This window comes from Pelobates fuscus, chromosome 5, assembly GCF_036172605.1.
Source record: "Pelobates fuscus isolate aPelFus1 chromosome 5, aPelFus1.pri, whole genome shotgun sequence".
Taxonomy (NCBI): Eukaryota; Metazoa; Chordata; class Amphibia; order Anura; family Pelobatidae; genus Pelobates; species Pelobates fuscus.
The window spans coordinates 188,396,991-188,415,655 of NC_086321.1; the positions used below are offsets into that span (position 1 = coordinate 188,396,991).

The 18,665-nt window shown below is 45.8% G+C and overlaps 1 protein-coding gene across 3 annotated transcripts in view; it reads left to right on the top strand.

The window, feature by feature from the left end:
• Positions 1 to 6,977: 6,977 nt before the first annotated feature.
• LOC134611209 (M1-specific T cell receptor alpha chain-like) overlaps positions 6,978 to 18,665 on the top strand; it is a 433,017-nt gene continuing 421,329 nt past the window's right edge. For all 3 annotated transcript variants that reach the window (XR_010090883.1, XR_010090884.1, XM_063454850.1), the window contains exons 1-2: positions 6,978 to 7,025; positions 7,205 to 7,479. Coding sequence is in view for 1 of the 3 variants with exons in the window: in XM_063454850.1 (XP_063310920.1) it covers positions 6,989 to 7,025; positions 7,205 to 7,479 (312 nt within the window). In the remaining 2 variants the exon portion in view is untranslated. The remainder of the gene's footprint in view (positions 7,026 to 7,204; positions 7,480 to 18,665) is intronic.

Below are 18,665 nucleotides of genomic sequence, written 5' to 3' on the forward strand. Positions count from 1 at the left end.
ATTAAAGAATTCATCGGGGCGTGTGAAGTTTGTACCAAGACTAAGCTACCTCATTCGCTCCCATGCGGATTTCTGCACCCTCTAGAGGTTCCTGAAAAGCCATGGTCCTGTTTGGCTATGGACTTCATTGTTGATTTGCCTATCTCTAAAGAGCAGACTGTTATCCTCACTGTGGTGGACAGATTTACTAAGATGGCTCACTTCATTCCCTTACCTAAACTCCCATCTTCGCCCGAATTAGCAGAGATATTCGCTAGGGAGGTCTTCCGTTTACATGGGATACCTTCCCAAATTGTATCGGACAGAGGTTCCCAATTTGTTTCCCGTTTTTGGAAATCCTTCTGCTCTCAACTGGGCATCAAATTGAATTTTTCTTCTGCTTACCATCCTCAGTCCAATGGTGCTGCTGAACGCACCAACCAAAAGGTTGAACAATATCTACGTTGTTTCGTTTCTGAACACCAGGACGATTGGGTCGGTTTGATTCCTTGGGCGGAGTTTGCACACAACAATCTCGTTTGTGATTCTACGCATTCTAGCCCCTTCTTCATGAATTATGGCTTTCATCCTTCCATTCTTCCTTCGGAGTCTTCTTCCCAAGGGGTACCGTCGGTTGATGTCCATGTTGCCAATTTGAAGAAGTTGTGGGACCAGACTCGACAAATTCTTCTGCACAATTCTATGCTGGTGAAAAAACACGCTGACAAACGTAGAAGGGCAGCACCGGTGTTTGTTCCAGGCGATAGAGTATGGCTGAGTACTAGAAACATTCGGTTAAAAGTGCCTTCCATGAAGTTCGCTCCCCGGTATATTGGACCTTACAGGGTGTTGGCTCAAATTAACCCAGTTGCGTATCGTCTAGCTTTGCCTACTACCTTACGCATTCCTAACTCGTTCCATGTTTCGTTGCTGAAACCACTAGTTTGTAACAGATTCTCCTCCACGATCGCCCCTCCTCGCTCTGTTCAGGTGGAGGGTCAGGAGGAGTATGAGGTCAATTCCATCGTCGATTCTCGAATCTCCCGGGGGAAAATACAATATCTGGTTGATTGGAGAGGATATGGTCCTGAGGAGAGAAGTTGGGTACCTCAGGAGGATGTTCATGCTCCCCGTCTCCGCAGGGCATTTCACTCTCGCTTCCCTTCTCGTCCTGGTTACTTCCGCCTGGTGGGCGTATCTGAGAGGGGGGGTACTGTCAGGGTACCTGAGGTCTCTACCTCCGAGAGAGGTAGAGACTTAGTCGTTCATCCATCCGGACGGCCTTATTTCCCTCTTCCTCGCGGTCCATCCGGTCATGCAAAGCCGGCCGCGAGGGAGTGACTCCCTTTTATAGCATGACGCCCGGAGGTCGACGTCAGGACGTCAACCCGGAACGACCTGTCACTCAATTGGTTCAGGACCAATCAGGACTCGACGGAGGTGTGTCTACTTATCTGAACAGGGCATTTAACAGTGCTTCTTTCATTAGCTCATTGCCCTGTCGTGGTTCTAGCTTGTTCTAGTCACTCAGTGCTCGTATTTTCTAGTTATCCCTTTTGGTTTTGACCCGGCTTGTTTGCTCTATTCTGCTTATCTCTGTTACCCTTGATTCGGCTTGTCTATCGCTTACCTGTCTTCTGTTACCCTCGACCTCGGCTTGTCTTTGACTATTCTCTACTGTACTACTTACGTTAGTCCGGCCATTCTAAGGTCCGGTATACGTATCTGGCTACTGTTTGTACTCTGCGTGTTGGATCCCTGTCCCGATCCTGACACTAAGCTCTTTTAATAGCTTTGGGTGTATTCCATCAGGTCCCATTTACTTATTTGTCTTTACTTTTGACAGTTGAAATAGAACCTCTTCCTCTGTAAACTCACGTGTAATAAATGACTCATTTATCCTTTTTCTTAACTGAGGTCCCTTTCCTTCATTTTCATCTGTAAATACCGAACAAAAATATTCATTGAGGCAGTCAGCTAGACCTTTATCCTCATCTACATACCTTCCTTCTTTTGTTTTTAATCTAACTAATCCTTGTTTTACTTTTCTTTTCTCATTTATGTATCTAAAAAAAGTTTTGTCCCCCTTTTTTTACTGACTGTGCTATTTTCTCTTCTGTGTGGGATTTGGAAGCTCTTATAACTTGCTTAGCCTCTTTCTGCCTAATCTTATAGGTCATTCTGTCTTCCTCACTCTGGTTTTTTTTATAATTACTAAATGCTAACTTTTTGTTTTTTACTATTTTGGCCACATCTGCGGAGTACCACAGTGGTTTCTTGAATTTTTTGCTTTTACTGACAAGCCTAATGCAATTTTCTGTTGCCTTTAGTAGTGCAACTTTTAAATAATCCCATTTCTTTTGGACTCCATATAAATTGCTCAAGTCTGATAATGACTCCTTTACACATATTCTAATTTTAGAAAAGTCTGTTTTTCTAAAGTCTAAAACTTTTGTTTTTGTGTGGTGTGACTCAGTCACTGTTCTTATATTAAACCACACTGACTGATGATCACTGGATCCTAAACTTTCACCTACAGTAATATCTGATACCAAATCTCCATTTGTTAACACTAAATCTAGTATGGCCTCTTTACGAGTTGGCTCCTCAACGACTTGTTTTAGAGACAATCCCAGTAGGGAGTTTAGAATATGTGTGCTCCTGGCACAAGTAGCTATTTTTGTTTTCCAATTCACATCAGGAAGATTAAAGTCACCCATGATGATAACTTCCCCCTTCATTGTCATTTTAGCTATTTCTTCAACTAGCAGATTATCTAACTCTTCAATTTGTCCTGGGGGCCTATAAATCACACCTACACGAGTTACTGTGTGATTACCAAATTCTAACGTAACCCAAACGGACTCTATGTTCGCCTCACTTACCTTTATTAGGCTAGATTTTATGCTATCCTTTACATACAGGGCCACCCCTCCCCCTTTCTTGCCTTCCCTGTCTTTTCTATATAAAGAGTACCCTGGTATTGCTATGTCCCAGTCATTTTTCTCATTATACCATGTCTCAGTAACAGCGACTAAATCTACACTATCAGTTGCCATTATTGCCACAAGTTCATGGATCTTATTCCCTAAACTGCGAGCATTTGTAGACATGACTCTAAGCTTATCATTTTTTAACACACTTGCTACAGGCACCTTCTGTCCTTGTTTTGGGGGACAATTGGATTGATGTTTTATCAACCTTTTGCCCCCCCCTCCTAGTTTAAAAACATCCTAGCAAAACCTCTGAACTGCTCACTGAGAACATTTGTTCCCTTTTGAGAAAGATGCAAACCATCTTTTTTGTACAGTTTATTTCCATTCCAAACAGAGCTACCATGAGCAATAAAGCCAAATCCTTGCTCCCGACACCATTCACCAAGCCACAAGTTAAAGTCCCTAATACGCATCCGCCTGTCGTTCTGAGTTTTATGCACAGGCAGAACTTCAGAGAATGACAGTGTGGAAGCAACCTGCCGTATATCATTGGCAAAAACACTAACAACTTCCTTAACCTCTGAAACCTCATTGCAAGCCAAGTAATTTGTCCCTAAATGGACAAGTACATCCAATTCCCCTTCCTGCTTTGCTTGCTTAACAATATTACAGATATGTCTCCTGTCTCTGTGAGCAGTAGCTCCGGGAAGACACCTCACAAGACCACCATTGTCCATCTCCACACCTCTTAAGATGGAATCCCCCAACAACAACTGCTTTCTATTAGGCCTCACCATAGTCTTCAAGCCTCTCTGCACAACACCACTAGCCTCAGTGCCTCTCTGCACAACACCACTAGCCTCAGTGCCTCTCTGCACAACACCACTAGCCTCAGTGCCTCTCTGCACAACACCACTAGCCTCAGTGCCTCTCTGCACAACACCACTAGCCTCAGTGCCTCTCTGCACAACACCACTAGCCTCAGTGCCTCTCTGCACAACACCACTAGCCTCAGTGCCTCTCTGCACAACACCACTAGCCTCAGTGCCTCTCTGCACAACACCACTAGCCTCAGTGCCTCTCTGTACAACACCACTAGCCTCAGTGCCTCTCTGCACAACACCACTAGCCTCAGTGCCTCTCTGCACAACACCACTAGCCTCAGTGCCTCTCTGCACAACACCACTAGCCTCAGTGCCTCTCTGCACAACACCACTAGCCTCAGTGCCTCTCTGCACAACACCACTAGCCTCAGTGCCTCTCTGCACAACACCACTAGCCTCAGTGCCTCTCTGCACAACACCACTAGCCTCAGTGCCTCTCTGCACAACACCACTAGCCTCAGTGCCTCTCTGCACAACACCACTAGCCTCAGTGCCTCTCTGCACAACACCACTAGCCTCAGTGCCTATCTCCAGGACACCACTACACTCTGAAAGTGCAGAAAATGAATTATGTAGAACAACAGACTGTGCAATATGCCTTTTATCCACAACTCCAAGTCTACCAGATCCTACAGTAATCCATCTGCCATTCCTAGTATGTCTCTGCGGCAATGGCTTTGCAGCAGTTCCAGCCTGAATTTGTTTACCAGATAATTTACAAATCTCAGACTTCAAAAATACAATCTCCTGCCGCAAGATAGAGAACTGTCTACAGATTAAACAACAACCAAACCTCCAAAAAGTGGAACGTGAAACAAATGCAAAGCAACTATTACACTGAACTAAGTCTGCCATTCCAATGAGGCGAATAATTTAAATCAAACAAATTTTACCTTTTTTTTTTATTTATCCTCCTGAATACCTCAGATTACCTCCAGGTTATCTCCAGAATATCTCCAACCACACACACTTAGAAGCAACACTCTCCAGAATATCTCCAACCACAGACACTTAGAAGCAACACTCTCCAGAATATCTCCAACCACACACACTTAGAAGCAACACTCTCCAGAATATCTCCAACCACAGACACTTAGAAGCAACACTCTCCAGAATATCTCCAACCACACACACACTTAGAAGCAACACTTAGATGAAGCAACCAAGCTCTATTAGCCAAGCTAATGACAACAGCCCTTATATACTCCTCAAATCACCTCCCACTAGGAATGTTTAACACCTGGGCAGGCCTCTGCTTATTAGCAAACAATAGCTAATTTACACAGCAATCAATAGCAAGTAGCTACCTAATCAAATCATGCAGTATTCTGCAGTATTCTGAGGCAATAGAGTTAGAGAGGTCAATACAATTTTATAAAAAAAAGGAGGACAGGCAGAGGGGTTTATACCTACCTTGAAGGTTCCACTGGTCCCTGGCAATGGTACAGAAAGGACAAATCAAATTAGGCACCAGTCCCAAGACTGTGTGTATCTGTTAAAACATGTTACCAGCCTATCCGAGGTACCCAGGTACAGCCCCATTATGGTCTTGTCCAGTATCCTTGTTTATTAAATGTTTTTTTGTTTTCTGTACAGTCAATTAACAGAGCAGGAATAGTGTAACTCATCATCCAGTATTCATGCATACAGAGTAGCATATTATTATTTGCTTTAAATCTGTTGGGAGTGTGCCACTCACATTCTTTTTTTTAAATTCTTTATTTTTGTAGTGCTTGAGTGTACAAAGAATTTGCAATGCCACAACAGCAAGTACAAGAGTAAAAATCAACATAGAAAAAATAAGTTGCAGAAAGTCATATACATGGAGTGATGGTACATTATGTGGCATTTTGATGATGTAGCACAATTCTCATATGTTGATATAATAAACATGCTGGTCTATCATGTCTGAGTACCACGCTATTTTAATACTACAACAAAAATACTAGACATGGTGAGTTACAAGCTAGCTAAACTTATGAGTAAAATACCACCAATAGCTTACCCACTGATCTCCAGTTGTTGTTAAGATAGTAAGATTGGTCTACAGTTTATGATTTAATAGGCAGACACAAGAAATGAGCTGAGAAAGAGTGACAATAAACATCAAGGCAATACATTAACTTACTTCTAAAAAAAACCTAGACCTGCAGCTCATTCAGCCTATGCCCCTAGCATACTGGTAAAATCCAAGCAGGTATAACGGATGAAGGGAACCTTATGCTATAATATGAAATTACAATCATCGGTACAGAAAAATCCAAATTCTAAAATAAAACTTGTGACTATAGGACAATACAATTCTAAAGCTGTTCCTGGTAACATGGAATAGTCTGTCAGGATGCTTCAGGCACACACATCGTGTGGTGGGTATGGGGGGAAACATTTATCGAAGACACACAGTGCTGGGGTTTGAGGAACAGACTTTTCTTTAAACAAACACAAAGCTGACATGAGGGAGCCATTTCTAGAAGGCACACAGTGTTCCTACAGGATGACAGCGAAGCAGAAGACAAATAAAGTGCTAATATTGAAACTGGCCTGTGCTCATCTTACCTTTTATTGGGTGCCTATAGTATCCTTTTAAAATGAACAATGTTTAAGATAATTCTTACAGTGATTATAGAATTTTACATGGATCAGCACATAAGTAAACATGTTCACTCTTGTATGTGTTAATTCCACAGAAACACAATAAGTGAGATTCATGTAGTTTGTTCAAGGGCATTCACTAAATATATTAATATAATATATAATCTGATAACTGCATAACATTTGTGAAAACATTATGAGCAGAATAACATATTACAATGCAGGGAATTAAATCACGAGCCCTGCATCTGATGCATACAGAATAACCAGAAACATTGTCTTAGATAATGGGAATTCATTTTGGGAAACTTGCACACTCCCTAACAGTTTCTACTACCTTGGGGAAGTTTTTGTAGACAATGTAAAGACCCTTAAATAATGTTTCTTTTATCAACTGATTTCATAATAAGGATTATATCATCTGGTAAGTTTCATAACTCAAATTGTTCATATCTCCTTTCTCTTTTGAATAAAAGCATTAGGTTTTTAGGTCACACATGACATCACATTTGTCACTTCCCTTTGGGTTTCAAATATATTACTCAGCTGAGTTCAAATTCATATGCTCACCGTCAGTTGAGCTCATTGCTATCGACCATGTTTTCCTTCTTTTGTCTCTTAATTCTGTTTCTTTGTAAGTTTTACTGCGTCTTTTACTGCTCTAATAAGATACATTGATTAATAAGATACATTGATTTGCGGGACAGTATAATTAGTTACTTTTGCAAAAATATTTTGTAAATAGCTAAACAATTTTAATGTATACTTTTTAAAATTATTTTCTTGCTACTGTGTTTATTTTTTATTGTTTAGATGCAGAAAGTAATTCACAGGTGCAGCAGTCGGCAGAAGTAACATCTCTGGAAGGACAGAATGCAGCAATCTCATGTAACCACACCATCTCCAACTACGACAGACTGTACTGGTATAAAGAGCATGATGTTAAGGGACTGGAGATAATCATATCTGGCTATAGAACTACAGAACATAATGGACCATTCAGTTTGGTGTTCAGTACAGATAAGCTCTCTGCAACACTTCACATCAAGGATGTACAGGTTGCCCAAACTGGGACATATCACTGTGCTGTGAGAGACACAGTGACTAGAGGAAACAGCATAGATGTCATAAAACCTACCACACTCAGTATTACACCTGGTTCTATTGCATAACTTTTAATGCAAACATCAATAGGTTTGTAAAGAAAATATAACAGAGATCAAGAGTTTTATGAGTTCAATGTAAAATTCAGTTTTATTTCTACACATTCAATTTGGCTTAACAAACATTTCACCCCCACCCAGATTAACCCATAATGTCCACTACAAAATTATATAATACATATATACACTGAACAAAATTATAAACGCAACACTTTTTTTTCCCCACATTTTTCATGAGCTGAACTCAAAGATCTAAGACTTTTTATATGTACACAAAAGGTCTATTTCTCTCAAATATTGTTCACAAATCTGTCTAAATCTGTGTTAGTGAGCACTTCTTTTTTTTTTTAATTCTTTATTTATGTTGACAGAGATAACATGCAGAGATCGAATACATTCCGTAACTCAAACAAAGATTGACATACACATTGTATACAGATTTCAGTAACTTATCTATTGCACAACCATGCAGTTGATGGTGGTCGCAAATACCCCACCATTGCCCCCGAAACTGATGTATTAGCTACCTTAATACTCTCTGATATTGCGAGTTACAATTTGTCAACTTGAGTTTTGTGATTTGTAAAAGATAAAAAGGAAAGCAAGAAATATGTGGTTACATATGGAACTAGCAGTTGTATATGTACGTAAAACAGCATTGGTGTGTGCCCTCCATCTGCCGGGAGCCCTCTGAACTAATATTGTGCTGCGTAATAGGTTTCTCTGTGTCTCAGAGTTAGATGACTTGCTACGAGTTTCCCGCCCTCTGGTCTTTTAAAGGCCCAGAGAGTCTCCCGTTGCGGGCATCATTGCGCGCTCTACATATTGCCGGCAGCTGGCAGGGCCCTCCGAAGGCTGTGGTTTGCGTTCCTTTGTTCACACCTGGTGTTTACACAGTTACCGGGTATACCGCTCCCTACACCCTCTGGGAGACATATGCTACACATAATAAGAGAAAAAAGAAATAGGAAAAAGATAGAAAGGTGTCAATAAAGAAAGATTGTAAGGTAGGGGTGGGGTGGGGGAGGCACAGAGGATCCGCATCCCTTTGTTTAGTTATCTTGTGGCCCTTAAGTCTGCTGCGTGTCTTAACTCAAGGGGCTATTTTCCCATGGTGCCCATATTTTCTGGAATTGTTTTTGGGTTCCCCTAACTCTTGCAGGCCATCCATCACGTGCACCTCCCTTATTCTATTGATGACTCCTGCAATAGGTGGGGTGGTCTGTTTAAGCCAATCCGCTGCCACTGCTCTCCTGGCTGCTAAAGTTACTTTATGGATGAGTTTTTGTTTGTGTCTAGTCCACCCATCTATTGTTCTACTGAGCAGGTACAGCAGGTACAGCTGGGGGGGGGGGGGGGGGAGGGTCTGGTCAACATCTGGGATAGCATATCTCTAATTTGTTTCCAGAATCTTTCCATCAGGGGGCATTCCCACTACATGTGGATATATGTCCCCTTCATTCCACACCCTCTCCAGCAAAAGTCAGTAGGGCACTTTTTCATTTGGTACAGCTTTACAGGAGTTGTATACCAGCGAAGCATCGTCTTAACTGCTTGCTCCTGTATCGTTACGCATACTGAGGACTTGTAATTGGCTTCCCAGATCTCTTGCCACTCTATCCCTTCTAACTGTTCCCCCAGGTCCCTCTCCCATTGTTCCGTGTAGGCCAGATCTCCCCTTCGTTAGTTACAGAGCAAAGGTGGGCGTATAGCCGAGTTATCAGACCCATAGGCAAATGGTCCTGAAGGCATATTTGTTCGAAAAACGTCATGGGTTTTTGGGCCGCAGCCCGGACCCATGGGAGCTTTACGAAATCTTTTATTTGTAGGTACCTGAAGAAGTCTGCAGGCATGAGGTGACCTCTTTGTTGTAGGGTGTCAAAAGTTACTACCTCTGAGCCCTGTACCATCTGATGTATACATTGCAGACCTATTCTTTCTAGATTCCTAAAATTTCGTGCTGCCATTCCCGGCGGAAATGCCCTATTTCGCAGAAACGGCATGAGAGGGGACGGGGCTGACGCCAACCCATGTCGCTGTTGTGCTCTATCCCAGATATGTATAGAGTTTAATATAGCTGGGCATGTAGCTCTAATGATTGGTCTATGATCTTTGGGGACCCAAATGAGTAACTGCGGGATGTCTGCCCCAACCATCAGTGATTCCAAGTCCACCCAATTCCGCTCTCCAGGTGGAGAGTGCCATAAGGCTATTTGCGACAGTTGTGTCACCATGTTGTAGCCGTATAGGTTAGGTAGTCCGAGGCCTCCTCTATTTTTTGGCCTGTGTAAGATATGTCTCGAGATTCTATGGCGTTTGTTTTGCCACATGAAGTTCCCTATCGCCTGTTGCAGGGGTGCTAAGTGTGTCTTGGAGAGGTGTATGGGCAGAGATTGGAAATAGAATAAAATCCTGGGTAGGACGTTCATTTTGACTGCATGAATTCTCCCTATGCAAGAGATAGGCCTTTCGTTCCAGGTCTATAGTTCCCTGATGAGTTGTTTAATGAGTGGTGTATAGTTCTATTGTAGGAGTTGGTCTGGGTCTGCTGTCAATTTAATACCTAGATATTTAATCGACTGTCGCTCTACGCGTATGTGGTGTGCCCTCTGAAGAGCTGTCAACTCCACGTCTGGAATCTCGATTGGGAGGGCGCTAGATTTGGTCATGTTAGCTTTGTACCCCGATACAGCCCCAAAGGCCTCCAGGACTCCTTGCAAAGCCCTCAGTGAGTTGATGGGGTCAGTGAGCGTCAAGAGCACATCATCCGGATACGCCGACACTAGGAATTCCTTGCCTCCCACACGAACCCCCTCTATGTCCGGGTGTCGTCTAAGGGCTTGGAGTAGCGGCTCCAGGGAGAGTACAAATAGGAGCGGGGACAACAGACAACCCTGTCTGGTGCCATTGTATAATCTGAACGGATTTAGTGGGGCTCCTGAGATTTTCACTTGTGCTCGCACATTGCTATACATAGCTTTGATCAATGTCATAGCCTACTCAGGGAATCCCATATGGGACAGAAGTGTGAACAAGTACATCCATGTGACCCTGTCGAACGCTTTTTCGGCGTCCAATGAGACCAGCATAGTTTGGGTGTGTGTGACGTTTTGCTTCCAAATGATATCTATATTCCTACGGGTATAATCAAACAGCTGTCTGCCCTGCACGAACCCCACCTGCTAATTTTATGAGCGTACCTCTTATTACTGTCTTATGGGCTGCCCACACTGTCGTTAATGTCATGACAGGGGTGGTGTTGGTCTCAAAAAAACTATTGAGCTCCGTTCTAATCTGGGTTGCTATATCCTGGTCTTTCAGTAGGGAGGCATTGAGTTTCCACGTCCAAGGGGTCGCCTCGCATAGCCTCCCCAGAGTCAGTGATATGTCGGCATGATCCGACCACGTGATGGACCCAATGTCCGTGCTAGTTATTCTTGGTAGGCTCCTATTGTTGACTAGGAACATGTCGATCCTGGAGTAGGATCCGTGTGGGGCCGAAAAAAATGTGTAATCCCTCGTACTCGGATGATGCGCTCTCCACACGTCCACCAACCCCGATCCCGCCATGAATCTCTGTAGCAGTTTGTCTTGGCTCCCCCTCCCCTGTGACCTTTGAGTGCCGCTGCCTGCCCTCCTGTCTACTGCCGGGCTCGGCGTTGCGTTCAAGTCGGCCACCACGATGATCATCCCATGAGGTAGGGTTTGAAGTTTGGTCTGCAGCGACTCCCAAAAAGCCGCCTCTGGGCGGTTTGGTGCATAAACATTAATTAAATGGATATGGTGGGAAAGCATGGTGCCTGAGACTATGACATAGCGTCCCTCCGAGTCAAATTCAGTGGATATAACTCGGATAGGGCAGCTATTCCGTAAAAGAATCGCCACTCCGTTGCATTTGCATAATGTCCTAGCTTCATACGTCGAGCTATAGGTGTGGTTGTGGCGAAAGCCACTTCGCCACTGTGTTTTGGAGGGGGCTGCTTGCCCGCCTCTTGCCCTGTGACTGCGGTCCCTGGGCGATTTGGCCCTTTGTGCACGGTGTTTGGGCATGCTGTGGGTTGTTGGGCTGCCCCAGGATTGTGGGCCCTCTCGTCGGCCCATGCAGAGCTTGAGCCCCATGAACTGTTTGTGGCATCTGAGCGCTGTTTGGATATGTTGAGCGCTCGGATCCAGGCCATCTGGGGATGGGTTGGGTGTGGGGGTTTTGTTTGGTATGGCGGGAGTTGTGTATTTTTGTGTCTTTTGGTGGTTGCTGGTGGCATGTGCTTGGTGGAGGCTGTGTTTGTCCCTGGATGTAATTGAATCGGCTTCTCCATTGTCTCCGGGATGGAGGATTCTGGGGAACTGGTTTGGGCTGGAGGGACCATGCTTCCAGGGGGTCAGGTGCACATTTGTACTGGCTTTTGAACCCCTGGTCCAATTCGTATGATTTTTGAGTGTGTTGTTCCCCTGAATGGATTGATTGTGGATATGTATTTTTATGAGAATGCGATGTATGGTTTTAAAGTTACAGAGTATGTGTGGAAACTGTATTTTTACTGTATAATAATTATGTTAATTGCTTATCTGAGGGGTTGTACTGATGTGTGGGTTGTACTGTTGCTTGATTGGTTGTTTTATGCCTCCCCCTGGGTGTGTCCTGTATGTGCACAACTGTAATAAAAACCAGGCTGGGTGTTCCAGACCTGAGATTCTGCTTGACCCTCAAACCGATGTGTCGTCTTGTTTTTGGGGGAATTGGATTGTATGCTGACTGCCAGGAGTGTAAGCTGTTCGTATTGCTTTTCCTGTTCGGCTGCTTCCAGGGTTCGTGTGTCTGCTGTTCGAGAGTTGGTGAATCCGTGCAGTATGGGAGTTCGGGAAATTGGTGCTTACAGTAGCTGCTGGTCTATCCAAAGGGGATTATCGCCTAAACTGGGTTTTATCCTCTTTTGAGCAAAACGGTCCGTTACATTGGTGGCAAGCGGTGGGATGGCGTCCTAGTGCGAGAAGAAGCAGCTCAGAGACACCGGTAACGTGTGGAGTTGTGCAGCGTCCCTATCTTCAGCAACATAATGGAACCAGCAGTGGCTACAGCAAGCATGGCGTATAGCTACTCCGTACTAGAGTTTGGCACGATGGTAGGGTTGCACCTGAAGTTTTACGGACCCAATCCAGAGGAGAAATACGTGCGGTTCGTGTGGGACATGGTGACCCGGAACCTACAACACAGGGCGTTGAGGGAAGGCCAGTGGGCACGTTGGGAGAAACTCCAGCCACAGGTAGAGTGGGACGAGGAAGAAACCGAGGTGGCCGGTGGAGATGGGACCGAGGTCTCTCTACCGGCCCTACAGGGATGCTGGGCACCCGGCCCAGATCCCCAGCGGCAGTATGTTTTACAGGGAGGGGAGAGAGTCGGTCTCACTCCCCAGCGGCAAAATGTGTTATTGGAGGAAGAGACAACCGGTCTCCCTCCCCAACAGCAACCAGAGGTACCCGAGGTAGAGGACCTCATAGACTGTTCCTGGGAGGACCCCCTGCAGGCAGGTGGAGATGGGACCGAAATCTCTCCACCGGCCCTACAGGGATGCTGGGCAACCGGCCCAGATCCCCAACTAGAGCTGGAGTTACAGAAAGTGGAGAGCATCGACCTCCCCCCCCCAGCAGCAGCCGGAGTACCAGGGGGGGGTAAGTGATATTTCTCCTCCCCAGTCAACTCCTTTGTTCCCTGACCCCCCAGCAGAAGAGCTGGACACTGGGCAGAGCACCGCTGGCCTCTGTCCTCCCTTGTTTCCTTCCCCTGAGCCTGACTTTCTACAGGCTGCCCCAGCGGAAGAGCTGGCAACTGGGCAGAGCGCCACTGGCCTCTGTCCTTCCTTTTTTTCTTACCCTGAGACTACCCCAGCTCTGACCCCGGAGCAGAGCACATCGGGCATCTGGCCCCCAAGTACTCACAGCCATTTGCCCAGCAAGGCTGAGGGTGCCACAGTTTCACCCCACAACTTGGGACCTACAGGCCAGTATGACTTATTGTGGGGGGGGGGGGGGTATTCTGTGAATTCTTTATTGTGGGGGGGCTACACTGCTAAATTTGTTTTGTGGGTTAGACCCTCTGTGAACTATGTACCGTGGGTGGGCCATTCTGTGAATTCTTTATTGTGGGGGGGCTACACTGCTAAATTTGTTTTGTGGGTGGGCTACTCTGCTAATTTTGTTTTATGGGTGGGCTGCCCGACTAATCTAGGTACTGACCGGCAGAAGGTCAGGTACCTGGTTAGTCTACCCCCGAATGGGAAGATATGTGGCGAAAGCCACTTCGCCACTGTGTTTTGGAGGGGGCTGCTTGCCCGCCTCTTGCCCTGTGACTGCGGTCCCTGGGCGATTTGGCCCTTTGTGCACGGTGTTTGGGCATGCTGTGGGTTGTTGGGCTGCCCCAGGATTGTGGGCCCTCTCGTCGGCCCATGCGGAGCTTGAGCCCCATGGCATTTGAACTGTGTTTGTGGCATCTGAGCGCTGTTTGGATATGTTGAGCGCTCGGATCCAGGCCATCTGGGGATGGGTTGGGTGTGGGGGTTCTGTTTGGTATGGCGGGAGTTGTGTATTTTTGTGTCTTTTGGTGGTTGCTGGTGGCATGTGCTTGGTGGAGGCTGTGTTTGTCCCTGGATGTAATTGAATCGGCTTCTCCATTGTCTCTGGGATGGATGGATGCTTCCAGGGGGTCAGGTGCACATTTGTACTGGCTTTTGAACCCCTGGTCCAATTCGTATGATTTTTGAGTGTGTTGTTCCCCTGAATGGATTGATTGTGGATATGTATTTTTATGAGAATGCGATGTATGGTTTTAAAGTTACAGAGTATGTGTGGAAACTGTATTTTTACTGTATAATAATTATGTTAATTGCTTATCTGAGGGGAGGGGATGTGTGGGTTGTACTGTTGCTTGATTGGTTGTTTTATGCCTCCCCCTGGGTGTGTCCTGTATGTGCACAACTGTAATAAAAACCAGGCTGGGTGTTCCAGACCTGAGATTCTGCTTGACCCTCAAACCGATGTGTCGTCTTGTTTTTGGGGGAATTGGATTGTATGCTGACTGCCAGGAGTGTAAGCGGATTGTATGCTTTTCCTGTTCGGCTGATTCCAGGGTTCGTGTGTTTCCAGTTCGGGAGTTTCCAGAATTCGTACAGTTTGTAGTTCGGGAGATTGGTGATTGCTGTAGCTGCTGGTCTATGGAAAAGGGGGATATCGCCTAAACTGGGTTTTATCCTCTTGTAAGTGAAACGGTCCGTTACAGTGGTCTTTCAATTTAAATTTAGCCTGTCTCGGTAAATGCGTCTCTTGGATAAACGCTATGTCGGTTCTCATCCTTTTGAGCTCTCTAAATAATAGACGCCGTTTAGTTGGGGAGTTTAGTCCCTTAACATTTAGGGAAGTGATTTTAACTGCCATTAGTCCATTACGCTCGGTCTGCTGTAGCTCGCGCCCACCTCTGCTCTCTCCGCGCCCCCCTCCATCGTGTCCCACCGCCGCCCCCTCGGGATAATATAGGAACTAAGAAGGAAAAGTATAGTAAAGAAGGAAAATGAAAAGAAGAAGAAAAAAAAGTTAAGAGAGTGGTGCACCTCCCGTGCTCCACCAACATTGTCTGGTCTTACCTTCTGCCAGACTTTCGTGGGGGTCAAGACCCCGCATCCCAGCCGCGTCCAGCGTTCGGAAGAGATGCGGGTTCACGAGCCCTCCCCACTATGCGCTATTGTGCTTACATATATGGCAACTAGACATTGCAATTTTAAACTACACCAAAAAAATATAAAATCTCCTCCTGCGTCTGTCACACCATTCCCATGTGGCCCCACATTCCCTTCCCACTATGGGAGACCAGTATCACAGACTGCACGGGGGAATCTCTATGGTATCCAACTACTATTGCGTACATTGCTTAAATCGCTTAAAAGTGGGCGTCCCGTCCACAAGACAGCTAGTTTAAGTATTGTGGGAGTGCATACTAATGCTAGGCGACCTGCCACAGATTTAATATGCCAAAGGGGAGGCGTCCCGCCCAATCCTAGGCCCCTCTGTCTCCTCAGACCGCCTCTAATTCCGAGTGCCGTCATGCGGTCCACGGTTTCCATCCCTGTGTTCGGGTCACATCAGATATGCTCAGTAGTATTATGGTTCACATTTTATCCGGGATCCCTTTTTATATCGTAAGCTTAATAAAAAATGTATTTTCTTTTTTTTATTTATATATATTTTTTTACATTTTTCGATGTTTATATTTTATCTCCCCTCCCCTCCCCTTGTCTCTTTACAATATTATCTTTTTTGTGATTTTCTATTATCTCTTTTGTATCCTAACTTTTTCCTCTCTCTTTTTTGATTTTGATTTTTACATTTTTATGGGTTTTTTCAGATATTATAATTCTATTCTATTATGTTGGGACCTTTCTAATATTCTATTTGGGGTATTTAGGTGCCCCTTCCCGGTGAAATGGTAAGTTACGCCCGTGTCCAAGCCTATGTACACACATCAAAACAGTTGAGAGTCTAAACGAGTGGCAAGTCGCCCCACGAGTCGGTGGAGATGTTAATAGTCCTGCAACCAAAAACCTTCCGGGACCCGGAAGCAAGGTCCCAAAAGACGAGCTCCCCACTGTGATGCGCTGATATGCAGCCCAAAGCCAGCAACAGGCCAAAAATACGGGAAGACAGACACAGACCCCATCGCTTCTCTTCTGTTTGCCAATGTTGGAGCTCCCGAGACCCCCTCCCAAACATCTCCGGGATCCCCCCCAACCCCAGTGCTAGCAATATAAACCAAGGAGGCCCGGGCCTGATATACACAAATCCCTCCCAAAACTGTCCCGGCTCCCCCCCTGGAGGGTCTCGGCTTCACCTAAGGTATCCCCCGAGACAACATACAGTACCGGGCTCAGACGTCAGCGCCGTCGTGCTCCCACCTCCTTCCACTCGGTCGGGAGAGTGTCCAGCTCGTGAGTTGATGGCCTCGTCTCCGGTAAGCTGCCTCGAGTTGACACCCAGGGCATCCAGGAAGCTTCTCGGCTCTCTGTTGGGAGTCAGGGTGTGGGTCTTCCCCCCTCGAAACGCCATCAGTCGAAATGGGAACCCCCAGGCGTATTGTATATTCGCTCTGCGTAATGCTTCCGTGACGGGCCTACACTACCGCCATCTCTGAAGCGTGCTAAGGGCCAGGTCCTGGTATACCTGGAGTTACTTTCCTTCGTGCACTATCTTAGACTCCCTGCTCTTGCGCATCAGGGCTTCTTTGGTCTGAAAAAAAAAGAAGCGGACAATGACATCCCTGGGGGAATTGACATCAGTTCTTCTTGCCCGGAGGGCCCTGTGTACCCTTTCCATGTGCCATCTTTCCTCGGAGAGGTCTGGTAGTAGGGGCTTGAATATGGCCATGAGCATAGCCGGCAGCGTGCCCTTCCTCTCTCCCTCCGGCAGGCCGCGTAAGCTGAGATTGTTCCTCCGCGACCTGTTGGCCATATCTTCGATGGCTAGTTCGGCCTCTGACATGCGTGCCGCCAGACCGTTGATGTGTGTGATCGCTGCATTATGGGCCTTGGTTGTGGCGTCCAGCCGCTCCTCGAGTCGGGCAGTGCACGTTCCCAAGGCGGCGATTTCACTTTGGAGAACCGCTGTGGAGTTGTCTCTCTCTCCCGCCAGGTATGCCTGCACTTCAGCTAGTCGCTCCAATATTTGTGCCGTCTCGCCCTTTTTGTGTTCTTCCCCCTGCACCTCGTGTGGGGAGGGTGGTTGGGATGAGGGGCTCCATCCGGCGCCATCTTGAGGATCCGCAGACCCGGTCTTATGGGTCGTCATCAGGTCCAGGACCGACGTTCCCCCCTCGGTCCCCCTCTTGGGTTGCTTTTTGGGGTACCTCTTGTCCATGCTTGGTGATGTGTATCGTTATTTGTCTAGTTTACCGCTAAAGTATGCTGAATTTTGAGCGTTGGGGCCGGAGCTCTACTCAGCCACGTCCAGCTCGTTCCCTGGTCAGGCCACGCCCCGAGCACTTCTCCTTTGTCGAGATAATCTATCCACCTCACAGGTATGGCACATCAATATGCTGATTAGACAGCACGATTATTGCACAGGTGTGCCTTAGGATTGCCTTCTTAGATGGCTGCTGCAGGGGCTTCCTGGGGCAGTCCTGCCTAGTATGCATCAAAACATTCAGTGTCTCCACCCTCTGCATGCAGTCACTGATTTTTCCTCATAGAGATGCATTGATTCAATTCAACTCTATGAGGAGATGCTGATTTGCCAGGGCTGTGTTTGACTTATGCTGGCTCTGCCCCAATCTGCCTCCTTGACAGTCTCATCCAATCCTATGGGGGGCATTGTGATTGGCTCAGACCACCACTTTTGATGATGTTAAAGATCATAGGAAGTTCAGAGCTAGCAGCTACAGACTTGAATACAAGTAAGATTTTACTATATTTAGGGAGGCAAGAGGGGGCCAAGGGGCCGGGGAGGGGGCGAGGGGGGAAGAGCTAGATGATGGTTTTAACACTATAGGGTCAGGAATACATGTTTGTGTTCCTGACCCTTTAACGTAGTATAAAAGGACACACCCTGCTAGGCAAATCGCCTTTACATTGATTGATGTTTGTACTCTGATCCTGCAAGACTTCTGATCCTAGCTCCTACTGCAAATATCTGCTATATCCTGGATTTCATTAATCAACCTGATTTATTCCTTTCAAACTGCTATATTCTAAAACCTGCTTACTATCTATATGCATGGAGAATACCTGCTTATTATCCATACGCTTGGAAGTAACCTGATCTTCGAATTCTACCTGCTTCATACAATACTGGACTTTGATTTATAATTGCTTTGATTCTACACTTACGGAAAACTACTTAACCAACATGGATATTACAAACATCCTTGATAATTACAAGTATCCTAAAGGACCCTGATTCATCTATCTAAAATCTGCTGTACAAACCTCCAAACCAAAGAGGTTGACCAACTAAACGTCTGACTTATCTGTGTTACTTATTTCCTTTAAATTTCTCTTTATTTCTGACTAGTTGTATTTTGTTTTACCTGTAACCTATAAATACCAATTATAATACGTTTTTTTCTTAATACTTAT